The sequence below is a fragment of the Cibotium barometz genome, chromosome 34, assembly GCF_041138505.1.
Source record: "Cibotium barometz isolate CiBa-2024 chromosome 34, ASM4113850v1, whole genome shotgun sequence".
NCBI classification, from domain to species: Eukaryota; Viridiplantae; Streptophyta; class Polypodiopsida; order Cyatheales; family Cibotiaceae; genus Cibotium; species Cibotium barometz.
Window position 1 is genome coordinate 34,919,767 of NC_141079.1, and position 19,952 is coordinate 34,939,718.

Sequence of the window (19,952 nt, forward strand, 5' to 3'; positions counted from 1 at the left end):
AGCTTAATGTTTATGTTTTTGTAGTGGATTCCACTACTAAGATATTTTGTGGCTCAATGCAATAAAACCTATGCCTTCTGCCAAATCCTAAAAATCTCCAAGAAACCAAGATTTTTCTCTTCCAAGAAATGAAAATAGAATGCCCTAGTGCAACAAGCTTTAAATCAAAATCAAAAGCAACAAACTGAACACATCCAATACTCTAAAACTATATGTTTTTTAGAGTGTGATCTCTTATTCAATACCGAGCAATATTAGGTGATCCCAATAGCTTGGAATGGATGGATGAATATAGCTAAGCCCTAGGCTAGTCCTAGGTAGCGATGCCGAATATGTTCAAGTCAAGAGATTACCTTAGCCTTGGTAATCATGGAATGGATGGATGAACAAAGCTTAGCCCTAAGCTAGTCGTTGGCATAATTATTCCAAATATGGTCAAGTCAAGAGTTTACCTTAGCCTTGCTAAGCATGTGTCGTTGGTCCTCAATTATAACTTCTTGATGTAGGTGCCTGACATCCCTGCCTCATCCTCTCACTCAAATTATCCTTGTTGGTGGGGTGAAAGGAGAGCCCTCATTGCCTAGATGGAGGAATCACATAGCGATAGTCCTTCGTGATGGTTCTCGCCCACAAAAGGCAAGGGAAGAAGATGATATATTCCAGCACTATATTTTTTTTCCAAGTGGCCTTAGGCCCAAAATCCTCCCATAGTTATGGATTTTTCACCGCTCGTAGGCGCTTGCCCTTAAGCACTTAATTATTCCCGTTAGGTGATGTTGCCGAGGTTGCACCAAGGGGGTTTTGAACTGAGGACCTCTTGGTCCTAGGCAAACACCTTGACCACTTGAGCTATCACTCATTGCATTTTCTAACACCGTCTTACTTAAAATAGGTGCCTGAAATTTCAAAATGGTATGGTCTCTATATTAGTCTTAAGCCAAGTATGTACACGAAGTCCTTAGACTTTCCCTATATGAAATTAAGCGCAAGATAAGGCCACTTTATATGTTCCTATGTCGGCTTATAAAAAATAAGTGCCCGTTCGAGATGGTAAAGCACCTTATGAAAGGTCGGGTGGGTGAAACTATGTTAACCTACGGAGAGTGATTAAAATTTGTTATAGGATTAATTCATACTAATGTCTCTCATCACTCAAGGTACCAACATAGGAATCAGCCAATGCCAACTATGGCTCACCCTTAAAATCCAGGGCCTTCATCACAAGAGATTAAACTACAAGGAAATAATATTCACATGAATGTGTGGCTCATGGCCTAAATTTTAATAGCCTTATTCAATGTCATTTGTATCTTTCACATAGGCATATGATTTGATAAGATGAAGGAAAGGGATGACGAGATGTGTTGTGCCAATATCATGTTTATTTGGTTGAATATTAAGCCATGTAGCATATGCAAATGATGTAATTTGGTGATGATATAATGGATCACACAAGGACTCCCTCCAATTCATTAATGAAATTCAAGCACATGCACCTATGAAGTGGCCATTTGCTAGAGATACCTCATAATATTAACTCTTTAGGTAGATGGTTTCATGCCCAATGAGGTAAAAGAGGAGAAAGTTTAAAGCCAATCTAGAAGCCTCCTAATGTTATTGAGGTCAATCAAAGACATTATTTAAGATGGGTGCTTATTTCATTGAATAGGGACTATTATAAAAGACGTGTAAGTCAAGAATAACTCCAAGGTTAACTCACTGATCTAGTCCCTCTTCAATTGGAATCTGATGTACTTACAAATATGGTAGAATAAGGAAGTATGTGGAGTTCTTAATTTCCACACATTTCCACATTAGGGTCTTCTAGGAGGGATTGTGACTACATTATGTCTATATTAACTTGTCAGACATTTTTAAGGTCAAACTATTTGGATCATTATATGACATATAAGTACTTTGTTTTTTTTAGGCATGTGTTTCTTTATATGGATCTTGAAAAGCTCATGCATCACAACACAACAACTATATTTTATGATACAAATACTACATAACCTCTAGCTAGTATATAGAATTTAACTATGTGGAAAGAGTGTTGATGTTCGTTATGATGGTGATTTTTTAGTGTTTCATGTGTTGTATTTTTTTGAGACGTGGTTCTTGATGTGGAACATCACAAGCTCTCTCACCCCCAAGCCTGAACAAAAATGAACTATAGTAAGCTCTATCAGCATGTACTCAAAGGGTAGTTGTTGCTTATGCAAGAATATATAATGATCAAAATAGTTTTGCTAGGTGGCCTTGTTTTTCACCATCTAAGAAGATTTTTTCCCTTTACTATTTTATTGTTATGATTCAAGAAAATACATCTTTGAGAAATTATGGTGCTTGCACTAGTAAAAATTCAATTTTTGACCATCCCAAAAATCCATTTTTGGGAGCTTGGAATTTTTGCTCTTAAAGTGGTAGTCCCTCCTCTTTTAGATGGCTAGTTAACCCTTTTCCAAGACTCTTAAAATTACAATAAGGGAATATAAAATTGTGGGTGTTGTGATTTTCACTCTACTGTATATTTGATATACATTTTTTTCCCTTAATTAAGGAAACTTGCTAGCTATGTGCTTACTATTATAAATTAAACAAGACGATCAAGGAAACTTGCTAGTGATATGCTTACTATGATAAATTAAACAAGAGTGAGTTGGATCTTTGATCACTTACATTCAACTGTTCTTGCATCATCAACAACAAGTACTTAGCCACTCTTTTGTACTTCACCATGATGGGACCTTATTGAGTTTGCATTCTCATTTGTGAGGACGCAAGCTAAAAGAGAGAGGGGAATAGTTTAGTTGCTGAATATTGTGGTTGCCCATTGACTTTGATATTTGTACATGGTTGTAAAAGTGAAACCTTGGACCATATAAAAGACTCGATTCAAGCTAAAAAGGGATCATGGACATTTTAGGCATAAGGACACTTACAAGAAGTGTGAACATTAGGGGGTGACTTGAGCCTCAAGCTTCCTTAAGGTCTATAAATCCCCCTTAGTCCACTCATTTTGCTCTCTTATTATACCTTAGTACTTTTTGATACATTGAGTTCACACATGTCAATACATTCTCACTCTACTTCTTTGAGTTTTATATCTCTACTTCTTGGCATGTCATTTTACATTCTCAACACATAATTGACCATCTAATCCCCCCTTTGGCCTTAATTCTTATTGTTTTTAGGTTTTAATCTTCAATGTATAGTGTCTGAAGCATCAAAAGATATTCCAAGCCTTTATCTCATCATTTTGTAAACCCTACTTAGCCTAAAGTGTTCCACAACATCTTTAGAGGTCCTTAAAAACCTTGATGATAAGCTAGCTAAAAGTTCTTTGGTCCCAACACAAGATCAACATCTCTTGTCAATTATGTTGTTTGATTAGCGTCACCCCGAGTGAAGCCATGCTGAAGGTAAATGGTGAGGATTCTCTTTATCCTTAATTCTTTACATGCAAAAAATAATAAGCAACATCCTAATCTCACGAATTTTCCAACTCAAAACGGAGCTAATTAACTTTGGAAAAGTTTAATAAGTACGAGGATTCAAGGCTAATTAAGTCCTATGACTCTTCCCAAAACAAGAAAGCTCCAACTCTCTTTTTCCATGTAAGAACTAAATGTGCTAATTTTTGTTAACTGCAAGAGTGTGCAACCACACACTAGTGGGGAGAAAAGAGAAAGAGATGATCAACAAGATAATCAACACAAGATTAAAAGGATTGAGGATGTACAAGATGTAGAGAGCATAAATTCATTATAGAAGTAGGTCCTTTTTATAGGAGAGACCTCATTACATATTCTAAAGCATATGCTAGATATGATGCCACCACACATGCCTTTCATGAGGCTATTTCCACACAAGAGACTTATACATACTAGTGTTTGTTCATACATTGGAACTGCCTTATTTAAAGTCTACATTCGATGCTAGTTTACTCAACAACCTAGCACTTGTTTATTCCCACATTAATCACTATTATTTAACAATTTCAAAGCACACTTAGGAGTATGTTCTTTTCATTAAATTTGCGTCTAAATAAACCTTACCTTTTAACACATTTCCAAAAGCTAAGAGGAGGCTCATTTCGTTAACACATCCTTCAAGTATTTTTGGTTTTTTTCACAAAATTCTAATATGGGACTACAATGAATGAAAAATGAAAATGAGTATTTTGATTTAGAGTGCATGCCCATAGTGCCCTATTGAAATGATTTGGAAAGGTTGTTAAACCTTTGTTTCACCAAAATTAAACCACTTCTCTAGGCCATGCAAGAGGAGTTTCCTCATGCAACACTTCAATTTTCTCTCATTGCCTTGATCGTCGTAGCCCAAACTGTAGGTGGATGGTGATCTCATGTTAAAGACGACCAAGACGATGTCTTCATCACCCTTGGCTCCACAAATGGTCGTTGCCTTGATCATCGTAGACAGAAACTATAATCAAACGACGATCTCATGTTACTGATGACAAAGACAATGTCTTCATCACCCTTGGCTCCACTTATGGAGGCTCCACTTATTGAAGCTTGGTTCGGAGAGTAAAGCAGAGTATTTTCTACTGAAGCATGCCTTTGCCTCTAACTCTCTATCCTTCTCCCTCTACCAAAAGACAAAATTTCAACACCCCATATTGTCCCATAAATATTGTCCCATGTGTGGCCTATCATGATCGTGTAGTTGTTTGGATCTCTAGGGTCTATTGCTTTACGAATGGAGACAATGGTGTTGGAGATCCAAGTAGGGGGCAAAGCCCTTCACAAGGGCCCTATTAATAAAGTGGCCTAAAAGAATGGGAGCCAAGACATGTGCCAGGACGTTAAGGCCATGTCTAATTACGTTTTTGGAGGCTTGCTATATAGTGGGCATGCTTGTGTCATGGTGAATGCCATTAAGAAGACAACATGACATGCAATGTTCACTCACCCTAGAAGAGCATAGGGGCAATCGAATTACAGCCTTTTTAGAAATAAATTGAAACTGGGCTAAAAACATCATTGAATTTTACAAGTACCCTTGTAAGGGTACAACACATAATATGAAGGCATAGAGAAGAGGGGGTCAGCTCGCAACTTCCGTGGTGGTGGTCTCGTCTGCCTCCTGGAAAGGGGAGAGGATTTGATGTATCTGCTTGGACGACAGTGTTTCGTGCTCCAACAGCGCACTCGCCAGGGCATGTAGAGCAGCTTCATGCTACAAATATAAGAGAAAAGCTTATACGTAACAAGGTTCATTTCGCATGCAGACTCCAAAAATGCTGATATGTTTAATATGACCAGCTCAGGGGTGCAATGATCACCTTTTTCAGAAGGGCTTTGACGCGTTCATATGCTTCTTTCAGCAGCCTTACAACCTGCAAGAAAGACCAGTGAAAAAAAAAACCCTTGATCACAATGGTGTCAGAGTGTCATTTATGCAAATCGGTGCAAATTTATAAAGCATCACCTCTGCATCTATATTTCTCTGGATCTCTTGGTTTGGCCTGTGATCATCAACTGCAATAAATATGGGCCCGACACTCTCGCTCATTCCACATTCAGACACCTGCACCATAGTATACATTGAATGTGTTAATGCAATTATATAGTTGATTATAAAAATGTTATTATTACAATTAGATTTAATATATGATGGACAATACTAACCAGCCTACCTTTCTTCAAGTCAAAAAAACAGCCATCAAACCTACCCCACCCTGTACAATGGCATGCTGTGGTCTGAAACAAAAATCTGTTCATGCTTTTATCCATCCATCCATCCATCCATCCATGCATAGGTGGATGAATGCATGTATGTTTGGATGGATGCTTGGTCAGTTGGATGCATGGGATCTATGCGTACACAAATGCATAGATGACTACATCAATACATACATACATCCAATAATACATGTATGCATGCTAACCACCGTCTGTCTGTCCCTACATGAAGTACATCCATCTATCCATGCATTCATGCATGCGCTGTGACATCCTTGCGATGCCGACCCATGATCATTTGTACAGAGCACATTCACACACCGAACCAACCCCCGAGCATGGGAGAGAGACTTGCACACAACCCTAGCATGAGGCCTTCAGATCACAAGACCACCTTGCAGTCAGACCACCACCACGTGCTCCCCATACCACACATGGTACCGGTCTACAAAGCTTGGCAGCCCTAGACCACCTCACTGCTAGTCTAGACTCTAGATCCAGACCCACAAAGGCATGCTCAACACTCAGTTCTTACACAAAACTTGGCAGCCCTAGACCCACCTCCCGGCTGGTCTAGATCCAGACCCCGAAAGGGTTGCTCAACACTCAGTTATGAGCCCTCCTCATGCTTATATAGGTTTTTGGCGCTATTTTTATGCATGCACTTGTGCTCTCTCAATAACCAACTGCTTATATGTGACACTCCCTTGGCCCATGGAACACCAATGTAACATGTGCACACACACACACAAAGCTCTCATTCAACAAGATTCAACCATGTGAGTTGCCTCAGAGTCGATGTAATGAGCTATGAACATCTGTTCATTACCATATGTCGTGCAAGGGCAGTAGCATGCTGAAGATCACTGCGAGCACCGGTCGTCACTTGCTCTGTACCAAAGATTAATTCCTCTGCAACCCGTCCACCCATAGCAATGTCTAGTCGTGCTAGCATTTGTTTCTTGCTGACGGATGTCTCATCTTTGTCTGGAATTTGCGATACCATGCCAAGTGCATTGCCTCGGGGAGTGATGGTAGCTTTATGGATAGGATGGGCTCCAGCAGTATTGAATGCAACAATAGCATGGCCACTTTCATGATATGCAGTCAACTGCAAGCAAGCCAGGACCCCAAAAGAATGTCATAAATGTGTTTAAAAAACAGATCAAAGCAGACATAAATGCTGGTGCAGAGTGGCCATTAGGCCTCTCAAGGGGCCTTGGGAAAGATGATGAGGCAGTTCACAACCGCACACCCACGCACGAGTGCATGCCGAGGCATGTGCACAAAGAAGGCCTGAAGTAGCCATTTATACTTACTTTCCTGGAGTCCTCTGATTGAACGAATGACTTGCGCTCAGTTCCCATTACAATTTTATCCTTGGCAAACTCCAACTGAGTGCTAGTGATAGTCTCAGTTCCATCAACGGCAGCTTTCAGAGCGGCCATGTTTACCAGATTTGCCAGATCTATAGCAGGAAAGGCCACAGTAAGGGCTTTCGAAAAACAAGTCTGTCAAAGACCAAATCCTAAAAAGATTCCTAACTCTGCAGATGTATTACCTGCACCATTGAAACCAGGTGTACTGCGAGCCAGCAACTTCACGTCTACGTCTTCGGCCACCGGTTTATTTAGCAAGTAAAGCTCCAAAATCTCCTGTCGTCCTTGTACATCCGGGTTCGTTATGACCACCTGGTACATGAACAATTCATCTACTCAAAGAACTTACAGACCAAACCCTGCCTGATGGGCAGGGAGCTTGGATAGTGGAGACCCCCCATACTCAAGATGGGCCCACCAGCCTGGGTGCTCATATTGTCTGTAAAAGGCTTGATATAAGGAGAAGCTAATGGATAAACATGGCACAAAGCACATACGTGGCGGTCAAATCGCCCAGGACGAATCAAGGCAGGATCGAGGATTTCCGGCAAGTTTGTGGCTGCCACAACAATGATACCCTGCAGATCAGATCACTCTTTTCAGAAACTTAGTTGTATACACCCTGGCATGCTAGAAAGGAAGTGTGCAGGTAACCCAGTCAGCACCTCATTGGCTTCAAAACCATCCATCTCGACTAGCAATTGATGAAGAGTTTTCTTTGTATGGCCTTCCCATTGCTTCCGAGTCGATCCAACAGCATCGATTTCGTCAATAAATACTATACAAGGCGCCTGTAAAGGTATCATCGTTGATGGAAGCATATCCCAAAGAAGTCAATCAGTTAGTGGTAGGAAACAGGATCTCCATATTATTATGGTCAAATTAAACATAGCATACATACATGCATGCATGCATGTATACATCCATCCATCCATCTATGCATGCCTGCATCCATCATACAGACAAACCTACATACAATACATACAAAGAAGCCATTTACTTAGAAGTAGGAAAGTGATCTCCAATATATACATGCATGCATCCATCCATCCATGTGCATACATTCATATATGCACATATAAGATATATTATTCACCTTTTTCTTAGCAGCCTGAAAAAGAGCACGCACACGCCGAGCACCGACGCCAACAAACCTGCATATACCACACCAATGTTGATTCTAGAAAGCTGAAGACCTTCCATGAACAAATACGGATGATTGTGGTGTCATGGATTCCTTCCAACAACAAGAATCACAGACTAAGGAAGCAAGGGACTCTCATCTTGTGATGTCTCAACTAAAGTACCATGGGACAATACAAGATATCACCTAGTTCAATTTCAGAATATTCCATGTATTTTTATTTGATGTCAAATGGTTCAATATACAATGCAGAGGGGCAGGAGCCACGGTCAGAAAGGAAGCGAGTGGTTCTTTTGCAATAGACTCCACAAAGATATGGGAGAGATCAAAGTTACACTCTTGTTCAACTGCCCATTGAGCAGACCAAGATGCACACAAAGGTGTGGAAGCAAACTATTGAAAACTCGCAAGAGTTTTTGGAAAAAAGCAGGGAAAAGCAGCTTTTAATGTATAAATAAGAAGGTAAGCCCACTTTTGACACGCAAAAGGAAGCTCTCTCACCAGCGATGTACGGCCAGAAGCAGCAGAAGCAACAACACTGTACAGACTGCCACATCACTAATGTGGAGATGCTATGAAGACTGTACAGACTAACAGAAACCCTAAAAACTGCTTTCTAAGGGATTATGTCACCCAGAAATCTGCAAAACAGGCTATAAGTATGGACTGTACAGACATGCTGTATGAACTGTGCAAAAACTCAAAAATTATGCAGAAACCCTAAAATTGCCTCAAAAGCCTAAAAACTGCTTTCTAGGGGATTCAGTCGCCCGAAAATCAACAAAACAGGCTGTAAATCAGTTTTATGACTAAAAGCATCCAACCCATGGTTTTTCTCATCACCATGACCATGTGAGGGGAGTGGTGGTTATCATTTACGGTATTGGATCATGTGAGGAAAGCTTCCTCAGCTGCCCATACACTTGTGGGCGTGGTATTCTTGTGAAGACTCCACTTTCGACATGGAGATTTCGTGAGGTGGAAGAGTCTATGTAAGCGTCTTTGGGACTTCTCACACGGAGCGGGAGGACTCCGAGATGATTCTTGTGAGACAGCGGCTAAGGGATTGGGTTGAGGCTTGCTTGTTTGATTTGTATTCATTTGTTGTACTTGGAGTAATCGCGTGCAACCGGTGAGGAATCCCGAGCACCCGTGATCTTGTATTTGGAGCAGCCTCCTTTTGGAATAAAATCCTTCGAGGCGGGGGGATCAGCCCATCTTTCCGGCCCATAGTGTGGTCTCCAATATTTAAGTGTGCTTGTGGTTTTAATAAACTGTGCGCCTTTACTTTAAGAGTTTAATTGCATTAACAGTCGTGTGTAAACCCCCAGATTCATTACAACACCCCCACCAGCTAGTCAGGGAACAGGAAGAAATAATGAAACAGCGGTCGTGGAAAAATTCTGACATACTGAGCTGGATCGCATAGAGTGCATTCAGATTCACTCAATAAATCATCTTGGAAAACAGCTGAGACGTGTTGTCCCTCAACGGGAAAGCATGACGAATTCATATTGACAGGAAGGAGGAATTTGGCTACCAAAAAATTGTGATAACACACACTGCATGATTGCAAGGAAAGGCATTCTTACATTTCCTCAAACTCAGAACCTGCCCGGTAGAAGAACGGAACCCCAGCCTCACCAGCTATTGCCTGTGACATTTCACCAAGAAAGTAAACAAACGAATTGATTGCATTGAAAAATATGAAATATAAATTTCTACTTATATCATAGGAATTTGGTGTCCCAAAACTTGTACATGACCAAGCAGGAAAGCTGGATGCTGTGACTGAAAAAGTAAAACACCTTTGCGAGAAGAGTCTTTCCTGTTCCTGGGGGGCCCGTTAGTAACACACCCTGATACCCAAAAAACACCATTTTTTTAAATTAGGAGCAAGATATTCTGTAGGAGAGTAATTAAACTCAAACAGTAAAATTCAACAATTAACCACTACTGAAATGAATTTGTGAGGTTTTTTAGCTCATGCAAAGGAGGGTATTCACCATACGTGGAAAATAAGCCACACAAGAAAGGTCAACACTGCCACCAAGCTTGAGAAACACATGTTAAAAATTGAGAAAGTAGGAACATCAGACAAGTAAAAATTTCTTAGGGTGCACTAATGGAAGCATGGTTCTTTAAACTATTTGAAGCACACTGCGGATACAGGGGAGAGAAATGATAGCAAAAGACTTGAATCTCTCAACCTGCTCTACTGTATATAGTTGAGCTGCATAAAGTTTAGAGAGAATCTTGCTACATATACTAGAGCTATGCTGTCTACTAAGGTCCAAAGAGAAGTGCTCTCCTAATTGCTGAGATTAACTACAATAGGAAGCCTTGACCTGATCACATGCAATGGAGAGTAGTAGGAATTGCACCTTCCTAGACACAAGGCATGGATCTCCTCGTATCTGTCTTTGTCAGGCACGAAGTCTTTCACCTTCTCTATCATGCGATCCATGGCCTCGTAGCCCTTGCCTATGCATGGTTGCATAGCGTCTACAATCCTCAATAGGTGGACTATGGGCCTCACCATGGCATCTGTGGTCTTCACACGCTCCCACCAAGAGGCGTCATGCGCCCGTAGCCTTCACTCCTGGCCAGTGTTTGTACGGGACTCTTGCATGGCGACAAACTCGTCGCTAAGGAAAAGCCCCCTCAAAGCATCGCTACAATCCTTCAACTGGCCCAACATGAGAAAGTTGTAGGCAACCGGGTGTCGGAATATTTGAGGAGAGAGAGACAGGACCTCTTGTTGAACTCATGCCGAAGTCTTTGGTGGTTGAGGACAAAGGAGACCATGGTGTTGGCCTCCTCAATGAGCGGGCTGTTCCATGGCAATGCCCCGATGTCCTTGAGGAGATTGTTTAGGCAATGAGCCATACAAAAGGACACCGTGACATGTCCATACATACCTTGGAGAATAGCTCCTGCCGCCCTATTGGAAGGCTCTCCATCCGCAACAAAGCCCACTACATGCTCGGGGCCAACGATCTCCATGGTGGTAGCCCACTCTGCCGCAAGCACATCCGCGCTCTTCCCGGTGCCAAATGCATCATGAGATGAGATGAAGTACATCTCTCCGCGAGAATATGCAACCATGCCATGAATACTCCTCTTGCGAGTGTCATTCCATCCATCCACAATGAGGGAGACTCCGTTCCTCTCCCATTGCCGCTTTGTGTTGTTGGCCGCTTGCTCTAAAATGCGCTTCTCCTTCTCGAGCAATGTAGTGCGCAAACTCTCGGATGAGGGGGGCGTATAGGTTGAGCCATACTTCCCAATCTTCTTAACCATGACCTTGAAGTATTCCGACCTATTCAAGAAAGTAATTTACTAATGAGAAGGGGACTAGGATAATGAAAACATGAATGATGAATTGGCAATGATCGATTGCACTTACCTAGCCGCTTGAAAGGCAATGTGGTCGTGGTGGAAGAAGAAGCGGGCCACCGCCATATCCATCTCCTCCTTCAACTTGGGGTTCCAATTCTCCCCAAGGGTAGATTGTCGTTGTGGGCCACGTAATGGTTGAGAGGCCGTAGAGATGGAGGGTGCCGGCATCGTGGATGAAGTAACATTCCGACTTGATGGTGAAGGTGATGGTGTGCATGATCCCGATCCACCACATGACTCCATTGTAGAGGCTTGAGTTTCTCTCCCCATCGTCGCAGGATCCACGGCCACTCGTGGTGTCCTTCTTGCCGCTTCGACCGCCTCGTAGACGCTAAGCTTGTCAAGAAGTTCCGGTCTCTTCTCGGGCGTGACATTCGTGCAAAACCTCACCTCATGCCCACTCTCATGCAAGAGGTGGGCTCGCACTTTGTCGGCGCCACCCGTTTGCCGGTACGAGCAAAGCTTGCATGCCCATGGCCGAGAACCACCTCCATGAGCGGATGGGGTATAGTTAACCTCCTCCCACCATGTCCATCCCATTGTCCTTCTACGGGAAGCCCCAGCACGTGAGGAGGATGCCATGGTTGAAGATGGCTTGACTCTTGAGCCTTGAGGAATCAGAGAGAGAGAGAGAGAGAGAGAGAGAGAGAGAGGCCTATAGCCTATAGGCTTGGAAGTTGGAAGACTCAAGAGGCTTGAGGGAGAGGTGAGAGAGAGAGAGAGAGAGAGAGAGAGAGAGTCTAGATAGTAGACTCTAGAGAGTAGAGCGGCGGCCCGCGGGCCTTGTGTGAGAAGCTTGGAATTTGGAAGTTGGAAGCTAGAAGATTCAAGAAGCTTGAAAGTTTGAAAGTTGTGTGTGCTTGTAGCCTTGTAGAGGCTTGTTCTTATATAGATAGGCAAGAGAGAGAGGCACGCCTCAAGGGCAAGAGAGAGAGAGAGGGCCAAGGCCCAAGCCTCAAGGCTCAAGGGCCAAGGCCCAAGCCATCCCCAAACGGCCAAGCCAACAGCCATAAACAGCTAGAAACGGCGAACGAAACGGCTAGAAACGAGCAGAAAAACGCGCAACGGCTCCCTACCGTCCCCCCACAGAGCCTTCCCCCACCGGCATCCCCGTTCCTGAAGGCGTCCCCCTCCCCTGTGAGTGACGATTCCTAGGGGACGTCCATTTGTCCCTTGCCGTCCCCGTCGTCGGTCCGTCCCGTTTCGGTGTCCCTCCGTTCCAAGCCCTCGTCCCTTCCGTCCCCTGTGAGTAGGGTCACATGAGATTGTGCAAGCGGAGATGGGGGCTGCCCCTATCGTGACAGAGGCTCTTTTCCATACAGTGACATACTAGCACAGATTATGGGAGCTCCCACTAGATAGACCCCCCGTCTTGCCCTAGAATCCTTGAGACAACTGGCACTTGATGGAGACACGCAGTGTTGGTATGCACAGGTGAGCACTTGGTTTGGTATGCATGCATGCCCCCCTCCTTTGCTCTCAGCTGCAAAGAACTAAACAAGGTGATCAGCAAGGACATTGTGAGATTGGATACTCCCTAGCATCCACCCCTCCAACCCCTAGGGACGAAGATGATTTTCTACAGAGACCATCTTCTTCACATGACGGAGGTTGGCTTCATCATATGCCCGCACTACATGGATACGCATCTCTCATTCGGGGTGCCGTGTGCGAGTGGATAAATCCGCACCTCATCCCGCCAGTTGAGAGTGGACATAACCAGATATGGGCCGAGAGCAACTGCATCAGAGGATAGGACATGCCAACTTTGCCATACAGCGGCTCGTTATATATGCAGATGCCCAATATACTATGAGATCAGGGGGAGGCTCCATAGCCTCTTCCGAGAGAGATTTGGACAACTCTCTAGGATCATGGAATCTCCAGACCAGAGATGTCTCGGGCTCTTTCTTTTGGAGCTTCGTCGACACAAGGAATCTCTACTACGGCCTAGGTAAGCTACACCCACCCGAGGACCAGCACAGATTGCTCTCACTAACTTCTTCCAGACTGGAGCCCCAAGAGTAGATCCACCCACTCCCCTCCACCTCCAAGCTAATGCAGGAGTCCAGCCGAGAGGAGTGACATTAAACAAAGCCACCGAGCTATGCAGAGCCCAATGCCCACGACATAGTGGCTGGCGCCCACACTCACGCCAACTCAAGAGGATCAGAGCCATCATTTCCCACCACCGTAAGACTTTCTCCCGCCCTGTCAGCCTCACTACATTGGATACCATGTTGTAGTGCCCTCTGCGAGATATTCTTGGCTGATGCGAGAGCTTGAGGCTCTTTGTTTTTTTCTCACATACATTTTCTTTTAGTTTTACTTTCAGTACCATGATGATGTATTCCATGGACATGATGTAACATTTTAGTCTCATAGGTCATTTTGGCCTTTTGAAGACGTTAATACAATTTTCTTTCTCTCTTCTTTCTCCCTTGTCTCACTACTCCAAAAGACTTGCAGAAGATGTGTAGAATAGGGAGGAACAGGGGATTACTTAAAGATTAAAAACTAGGCCAACTTGCAGCAATTTGAATTAGTTTCATGAATTTGTGTTTTACCCTTATGTTAGGGGATAGGAAACTTACTTTTGCTCCTCCCAAGGGTCCTGCCTCACACTAATAGAGACTCTCTTTTCTCTCTCTCTCTCTCTTGCCCTAGAGTCCTCAAGACAGCTAGCAGTTGAGGGCCACTCTGGAGTATGGTATGCACTAGTTTCCACTTGGTTCTCAGTATATGGGCTCCACATGGTGTCACCAACTTGGACATTTCCCAGTATGAAAGGAGTCTGGTGGACTCCAGGATGTCTAAATATTTGGAAAGTACAAGCTTTGGGAATGGGAGATTATCCTAGAATACAAAGGACCACACTCCTAAAATTTAGGAGAGTTGCTATTTTTGGCCCGACTTCGATGGAAATTCTGTTCGCGTCATTACATCTGGAATTGAGCAGATACCAAGAGTTGACAAAGTACCTATGACAGAATGTCTACCAGTTGGGATATTTTTAGAGATAAAGTTTATGGAAGGACCCATCTCTTAGATTGGGACATGTGGCAAGAAAGTGGACCAAAGTGAGACAAGTGGCCTGACACTTGTTAGAAAATGGATCAAAGTGAGACAAGTGGCCTCACACTTGTCATTTTAGCTATTGCGTGGCTCTCCACTTGTCATTGTACCCTTCTCTTGCCATTTTAGCTCATGGGAGGCCCAAATCTATAAATTGAAGCCCTCTCTCTTCATTAATAGAGGCTCTCTTGCTACACACTAGCCTCTACCACCGTTACAGGCTGCCCTAATGATGGCTACTCTCTTTCTCTCTCTCTTGAAGGCTGCCCATGAAGAATACTAGCTGTTGGGGACTGCTTTGGAGGCTTCCATCGTGAAGAAATACTGAAGGCAAGGGTATTTAATCATTTATTATGATTTCTAGCCATTGTACTTGTACCAACCTTTGTACATGTTGTACCAGCATTTGTACTTGTTGTACCAGCCACCGTACCACCTGTACCAACCACTGTACCTGCTGTACCAGCCACTATACATGTTGTACCAACATTTGTACTTGCTGTACCTGCTGTACCAGCCACCGTACCGGCTGTACCAACCACTATACCTGCTGTACCAGCCACTATACCTGCTGTACCAGCCATTGTACCTATTGTACCAGCTGAATGGAGAGTTGTACTTGCTGTACCAACTCTATTGCATGAAGACCCGTGGTTTTTGGGGAAGAATCAGTACCCACACAGAGGTATATGTATTATATTGTTGGCTCGGCATTTCTACACCCTATGTTCCGGCTTGGTTGCCTCATGTTGGGCTGTGTTATGGCATTTGTATATGGATAATCCGGCATCTCCTGTGGGGAGAGTAAGGCCCTCAAAGCTTGTACATGATATTATTCTCCTTGGGTAATAAAATACGCCAAGGGGGGGGTCGGCCCATTCCGGCCTCTATGCAGTGTCACACGTGCAAGCTCCATTTTCAGCATTTGTGGATGTTTTGTCCAGCTTTATGTTTTATGCAAAGTGATGATGGATATATGTTAAGGTTGTGGCCATGTTTAAATGTTTTAATATGCATTGATGGTATCAACAAGTGTGTCAAAGGCCCTAGTCCCCCGGGCACCCGCCGGGAGTTACATTGGTATCAAAGCATAGGCTTTCTTGGAAGCGGAGGCTTCCTTCTATCAATAAGGAAGAGAAAAGATCTCAAGTGGAGACCACACTTACCATCATTGCTATTAAGCATGGCCAGCCACTTCAGAGCCTATGAAGCAAGAGCATGAGCAATAGACAGCTTGGTCTAAGGATTTATGAATTCACAAAATTTATCTTGGAAGTATGGAGTTGGCTTTATGTGCACACGTTCAGCACTCTTTCCATATGGATATTGTGGATTATATTATCAAGCTTACAAGCAAGCTATATAGAGATATATCTCAGGATATCTTAAGGATATGGTGACGAGATATTTCTTTTGGCTTCATGACCAACCTGGCAAAGAAAAGCTAAGTATACTTTGAGTTTGCAAAGTTGGTGCTTTGGCTATTTACTATGAAGTGTTTTTGATGTTCACTAACCCTTGTATAGCCATGCAAGAAGAAAGGTGGTGTTGTTTGCCTTGAGATGGTTTCAGTGAAACATTGTTTATGGCTCCCTTTATTAGAATAGATTATATCTATGGAGATTTCTTTCTTGTCCAAGATTATGGACGAATCTGTCCAAGTTTATAGAGAAGAAACATTTGGATCTCTCATGGATATGATGCTTTTATGGATAAAGTCCACCTCTACTCGAAGGTGTGTGGTTAGCACGGAGTATGTGGTAAAGGTATGGTATACAGGTCTATGGATTCCTGGACTTCTTTTCTAGGGATTTGGATTTATCCTCAAGTTTAAGGATTATTCTTTTTGGCTCCCTTTATTTGGGATGCATTGGACTTATGAAACTCATGGTTCACATACCCTGTGTAGTGTTCTCTTGTCCTACGTGCTCTCTTGAAGATTGTTTCTACCATGTTTGGGTGGAACAATAGAGAGCAGATGGAAGGGAACATGGGCACTTCAGAGGATAGCGTTGAGCACAACATGCCGTGTGTAGTGATCTCTTGTCCTACATGCTCTCTTGAAGATTGTTTCTACCATATCTAGGTGGAACAATAGAGAGCAGATGGAAGGGAACATGGGCACTTGAGAGGGTAGTGTGAGTTGGTGGCCGAAATGCCTACAAACTATTGGTGGCCGAAATGCCTATAAACTATGTGCAACAGAAATGCTTATGGAACACCAGGTTATCTATGCCTGCGAGTGATTATTTTATCTTGTTACTTGAGCCCACCTCTCATCCAAGGTGTGTGGTCAGAGTACCAACACAGAATGCAAGTGGTAAAAACGACATGACGCCTGGTTGGCACAGGACTTATGTCTATGCCAAGGGTCATGTGGACCGATGCCTTATTGGCATTTTGTCTCACCCATTTACTTAGGATTATGGAGACTTATTTAGTCTCGCCCATTTCTTTGGGACATGGATTCTTCAGTTATATTGGATTTTTGAGACTGTCTTGTCTCGCCCACTTGAAGGGACATGATTATATCTTGAATATGGCTTGAAGCTTAAAGTTGCGGACAACTTTTAAGAAGTTGGGGAGGATGTCACCAACCTGGACATTTCCTAGTATGAAAGGAATCTGGTGGACTCCAGGATGTCTAAATATTTAGAAACTACAAGCTTTGGGAATGGGAGATTATCCTAGAATACAAAGGACCACACTCCTAAAATTTAGGAGAGTTGCTATTTTTGGCCCGACTCCGATGGAAATTTTGTTCGTGTCATTACATCTGGAATTGAGTAGATACCAAGAGTTGGCAAAGTGCCTATGATAGAATGTCTACCAGTTGGGATATTTTTAGAGATAAAGTTTATGGAAGGACCCATCTCTTAGATTGGGACATGTGGCAAGAAAGTGAACCAAAGTGAGACAAGTGGCCTGACACTTGTTAGAAAATGGATCAAAGTGAGACAAGTGGCCTCACGTTGTCACTTCAGCTATTGTGTGGCTCTCCACTTGTCATTGTAGCCTTCTCTTGCCATTTTAGCTCATGGGAGGCCCAAATATATAAATTGGAGCCCTTTCTCTTCATTAATAGAGGCTCTCTTGCTGCACACTAGCCTCTACCACCGTTACAGGCTGCCCTAATGATGGCTACACTCTTTCTCTCTCTTTTGAAGGCTGCCCATGAAGAATACCGGCTGTTGGGGACTGTTTTGGAGGCTTCCATCGCGAAGAAATACTGAAGGCAAGGGTATTTAATCATTTATTATGATTTCTAGCCATTGTACTCGTTGTACCAACCTTTGTACATGTTGTACCAGCATTTGTACTTGCTGTACCTGCTGTACCAGCCCACCGTACCGACTGTACCAACCACTGTACCTGCTGTACTAGTCACTATACATGCTGTACCAACATCTGTACTTGTTGTACCTGCTGTACCAGCCACCGTTCCGACTATACGAGCCACTGTACCTGCTGTACCGGCTGAATGGAGAGTTGTACTTACTGTACCAGCTCTATTGCCTGAAGACCCGTGGTTTTTGGGGAAGAATCAGTACCTACACCGAGGTATATGGATTATATTGTTGGCTCGATATTTCTACAGCCTATGTTCCGGCTTGGTTGCCTCGTGTTGGTGGGCTGTGTTATGGCATTTGTATATGGATAATCCGGCATCTCCCGTGGGGAGAGTAAGGCCCTCAAAGCTTGTACATGATATTATTCTCCTTGGGTAATAAAATACTCCAAGGGGGGGGGTCGGCCCATTCCGGCCTCTATGCAGTGTCACACATGCAAGCTCCATTTTCAGCATTTGTGGATGTTTTGTCCAGCTTTATGTTTTATGCAAAGTGATGATGGATATATGTTAAGGTTGTGGCCATGTTTAAATGTTTTAATATGCATTGATGGTATCAACAAGTGTGTCAAAGGCCCTAGTCCCCCGGGCACCCGCCGCGAGTTTCACATGGACCGCCTACCCCCCCTTCAATACAATTTGGACTCCCCTTTTCTCCGGTTGTCTCACGAGGATACCAACCGGGTTATCCGGTTAGATCTTCTCAACCTCTACACCCATACATGGATCACACCTCCAGAGCTCCCCATGAAGATGCACTTCTACTACAAAGATCACGTCCTCACACTCACTGAGGATGGATTCATCCAGCAGCCATGCTACTTGAGTGTTCACATGTCCCATGCCATGTGTATGGCAATTGGCCAGATAAGTTTTAATCCCACCGTCTCAGAGTGGAGACAGGTAGAGCTGACCGTATCTTCAGAGCCAGGAAGCAAATAAGGAGACCCAGAGAGGAGAGGATCTGCCGATTATGCCTCACAGAGGTTGAGACGGAGGAGCATTACATATGCCGCTGCCCAGTATACTATGAGATCCACGGGAGGTTTCACTGTCTATTTCCTGAGGGATTTGGTCCACTCTCCAAGATCATTGACTTCCAGGACCAGCGTTGCATAGGCCTCTTCCTGCTTGAGCTCCACAGACACAAGGACACCTTGAGAGAGCTTCGGCCCCAACCACCCTACCCCCTCCCTCGCCAGCCAACCATCACCAGTTCCTTCCGGACCCAGGAGGTGGAGAACACCAATATAGAGCGTGCCCGACACCCCCCGGCCCCCCGTCAGCCACGATCACCTCATCAACTCCAGATCCAAGACATGCTCCACTGCCATCGAGCTACCTTTTCATGTGACATAGTTGAGGGAGACCTCTCGGCCATACTCATTAGCCCCATGCTTGATATTTTGGAGAGTGGTATACCATCTACACGAAGCTAATGTTGCTCTCATGTTTCTATGTTCTTAGTATTCCATGATGAGTTTCCATGGATAATTTTGTATCACCCCAATGAGATAGCTATGTTTAAGTTTTCTTTTTGTATTATGTTCCATTCCATGATGAGATATGCCATGGACATTATTGTATTACTTTGGTCTCATAGGCCCATTGGGTCTTTAGTAGACGCTTAATATATCTTTCTTTCTTTCTTTCTCTGCTCCAACGCCCATAGCCATGTTTCAATATGTAAGTCCAGCGGGACGTGCAGTGACATACTAAGCACATGTCCAAGAGATAAAGATATATATAGAGAGAGAGAGGGGAGAGAGAGAAGGGAATAGGGATCTTACACAATACACCACACTGAGTGGGAAACACGCCCCGCCCCCTTTCAGGAATTTATTCAGGAACAATCCACAAGCATGCTCGTCAGGATCATTACAATGAATGAATAC

At 43.6% G+C, this 19,952-nt stretch overlaps 1 protein-coding gene across 1 annotated transcript in view; it reads right to left on the reverse strand.

The window, feature by feature from the left end:
* Window positions 1–4,969: 4,969 nt before the first annotated feature.
* LOC147618959 (ATP-dependent zinc metalloprotease FTSH 9, chloroplastic/mitochondrial-like) overlaps window positions 4,970–19,952 on the reverse strand; it is a 77,957-nt gene continuing 62,974 nt past the window's right edge. The window contains exons 7-17 of the mRNA XM_086774165.1: window positions 10,040–10,090; window positions 9,824–9,885; window positions 8,184–8,241; window positions 7,753–7,878; window positions 7,585–7,665; window positions 7,270–7,399; window positions 7,028–7,176; window positions 6,538–6,819; window positions 5,455–5,553; window positions 5,309–5,362; window positions 4,970–5,202 (exon numbers count right to left, since the gene is read on the reverse strand). Of these exons, the coding sequence (XP_086630291.1) occupies window positions 5,071–5,202; window positions 5,309–5,362; window positions 5,455–5,553; window positions 6,538–6,819; window positions 7,028–7,176; window positions 7,270–7,399; window positions 7,585–7,665; window positions 7,753–7,878; window positions 8,184–8,241; window positions 9,824–9,885; window positions 10,040–10,090 (1,224 nt within the window). The 3' untranslated portion in view covers window positions 4,970–5,070. The remainder of the gene's footprint in view (window positions 5,203–5,308; window positions 5,363–5,454; window positions 5,554–6,537; window positions 6,820–7,027; window positions 7,177–7,269; window positions 7,400–7,584; window positions 7,666–7,752; window positions 7,879–8,183; window positions 8,242–9,823; window positions 9,886–10,039; window positions 10,091–19,952) is intronic.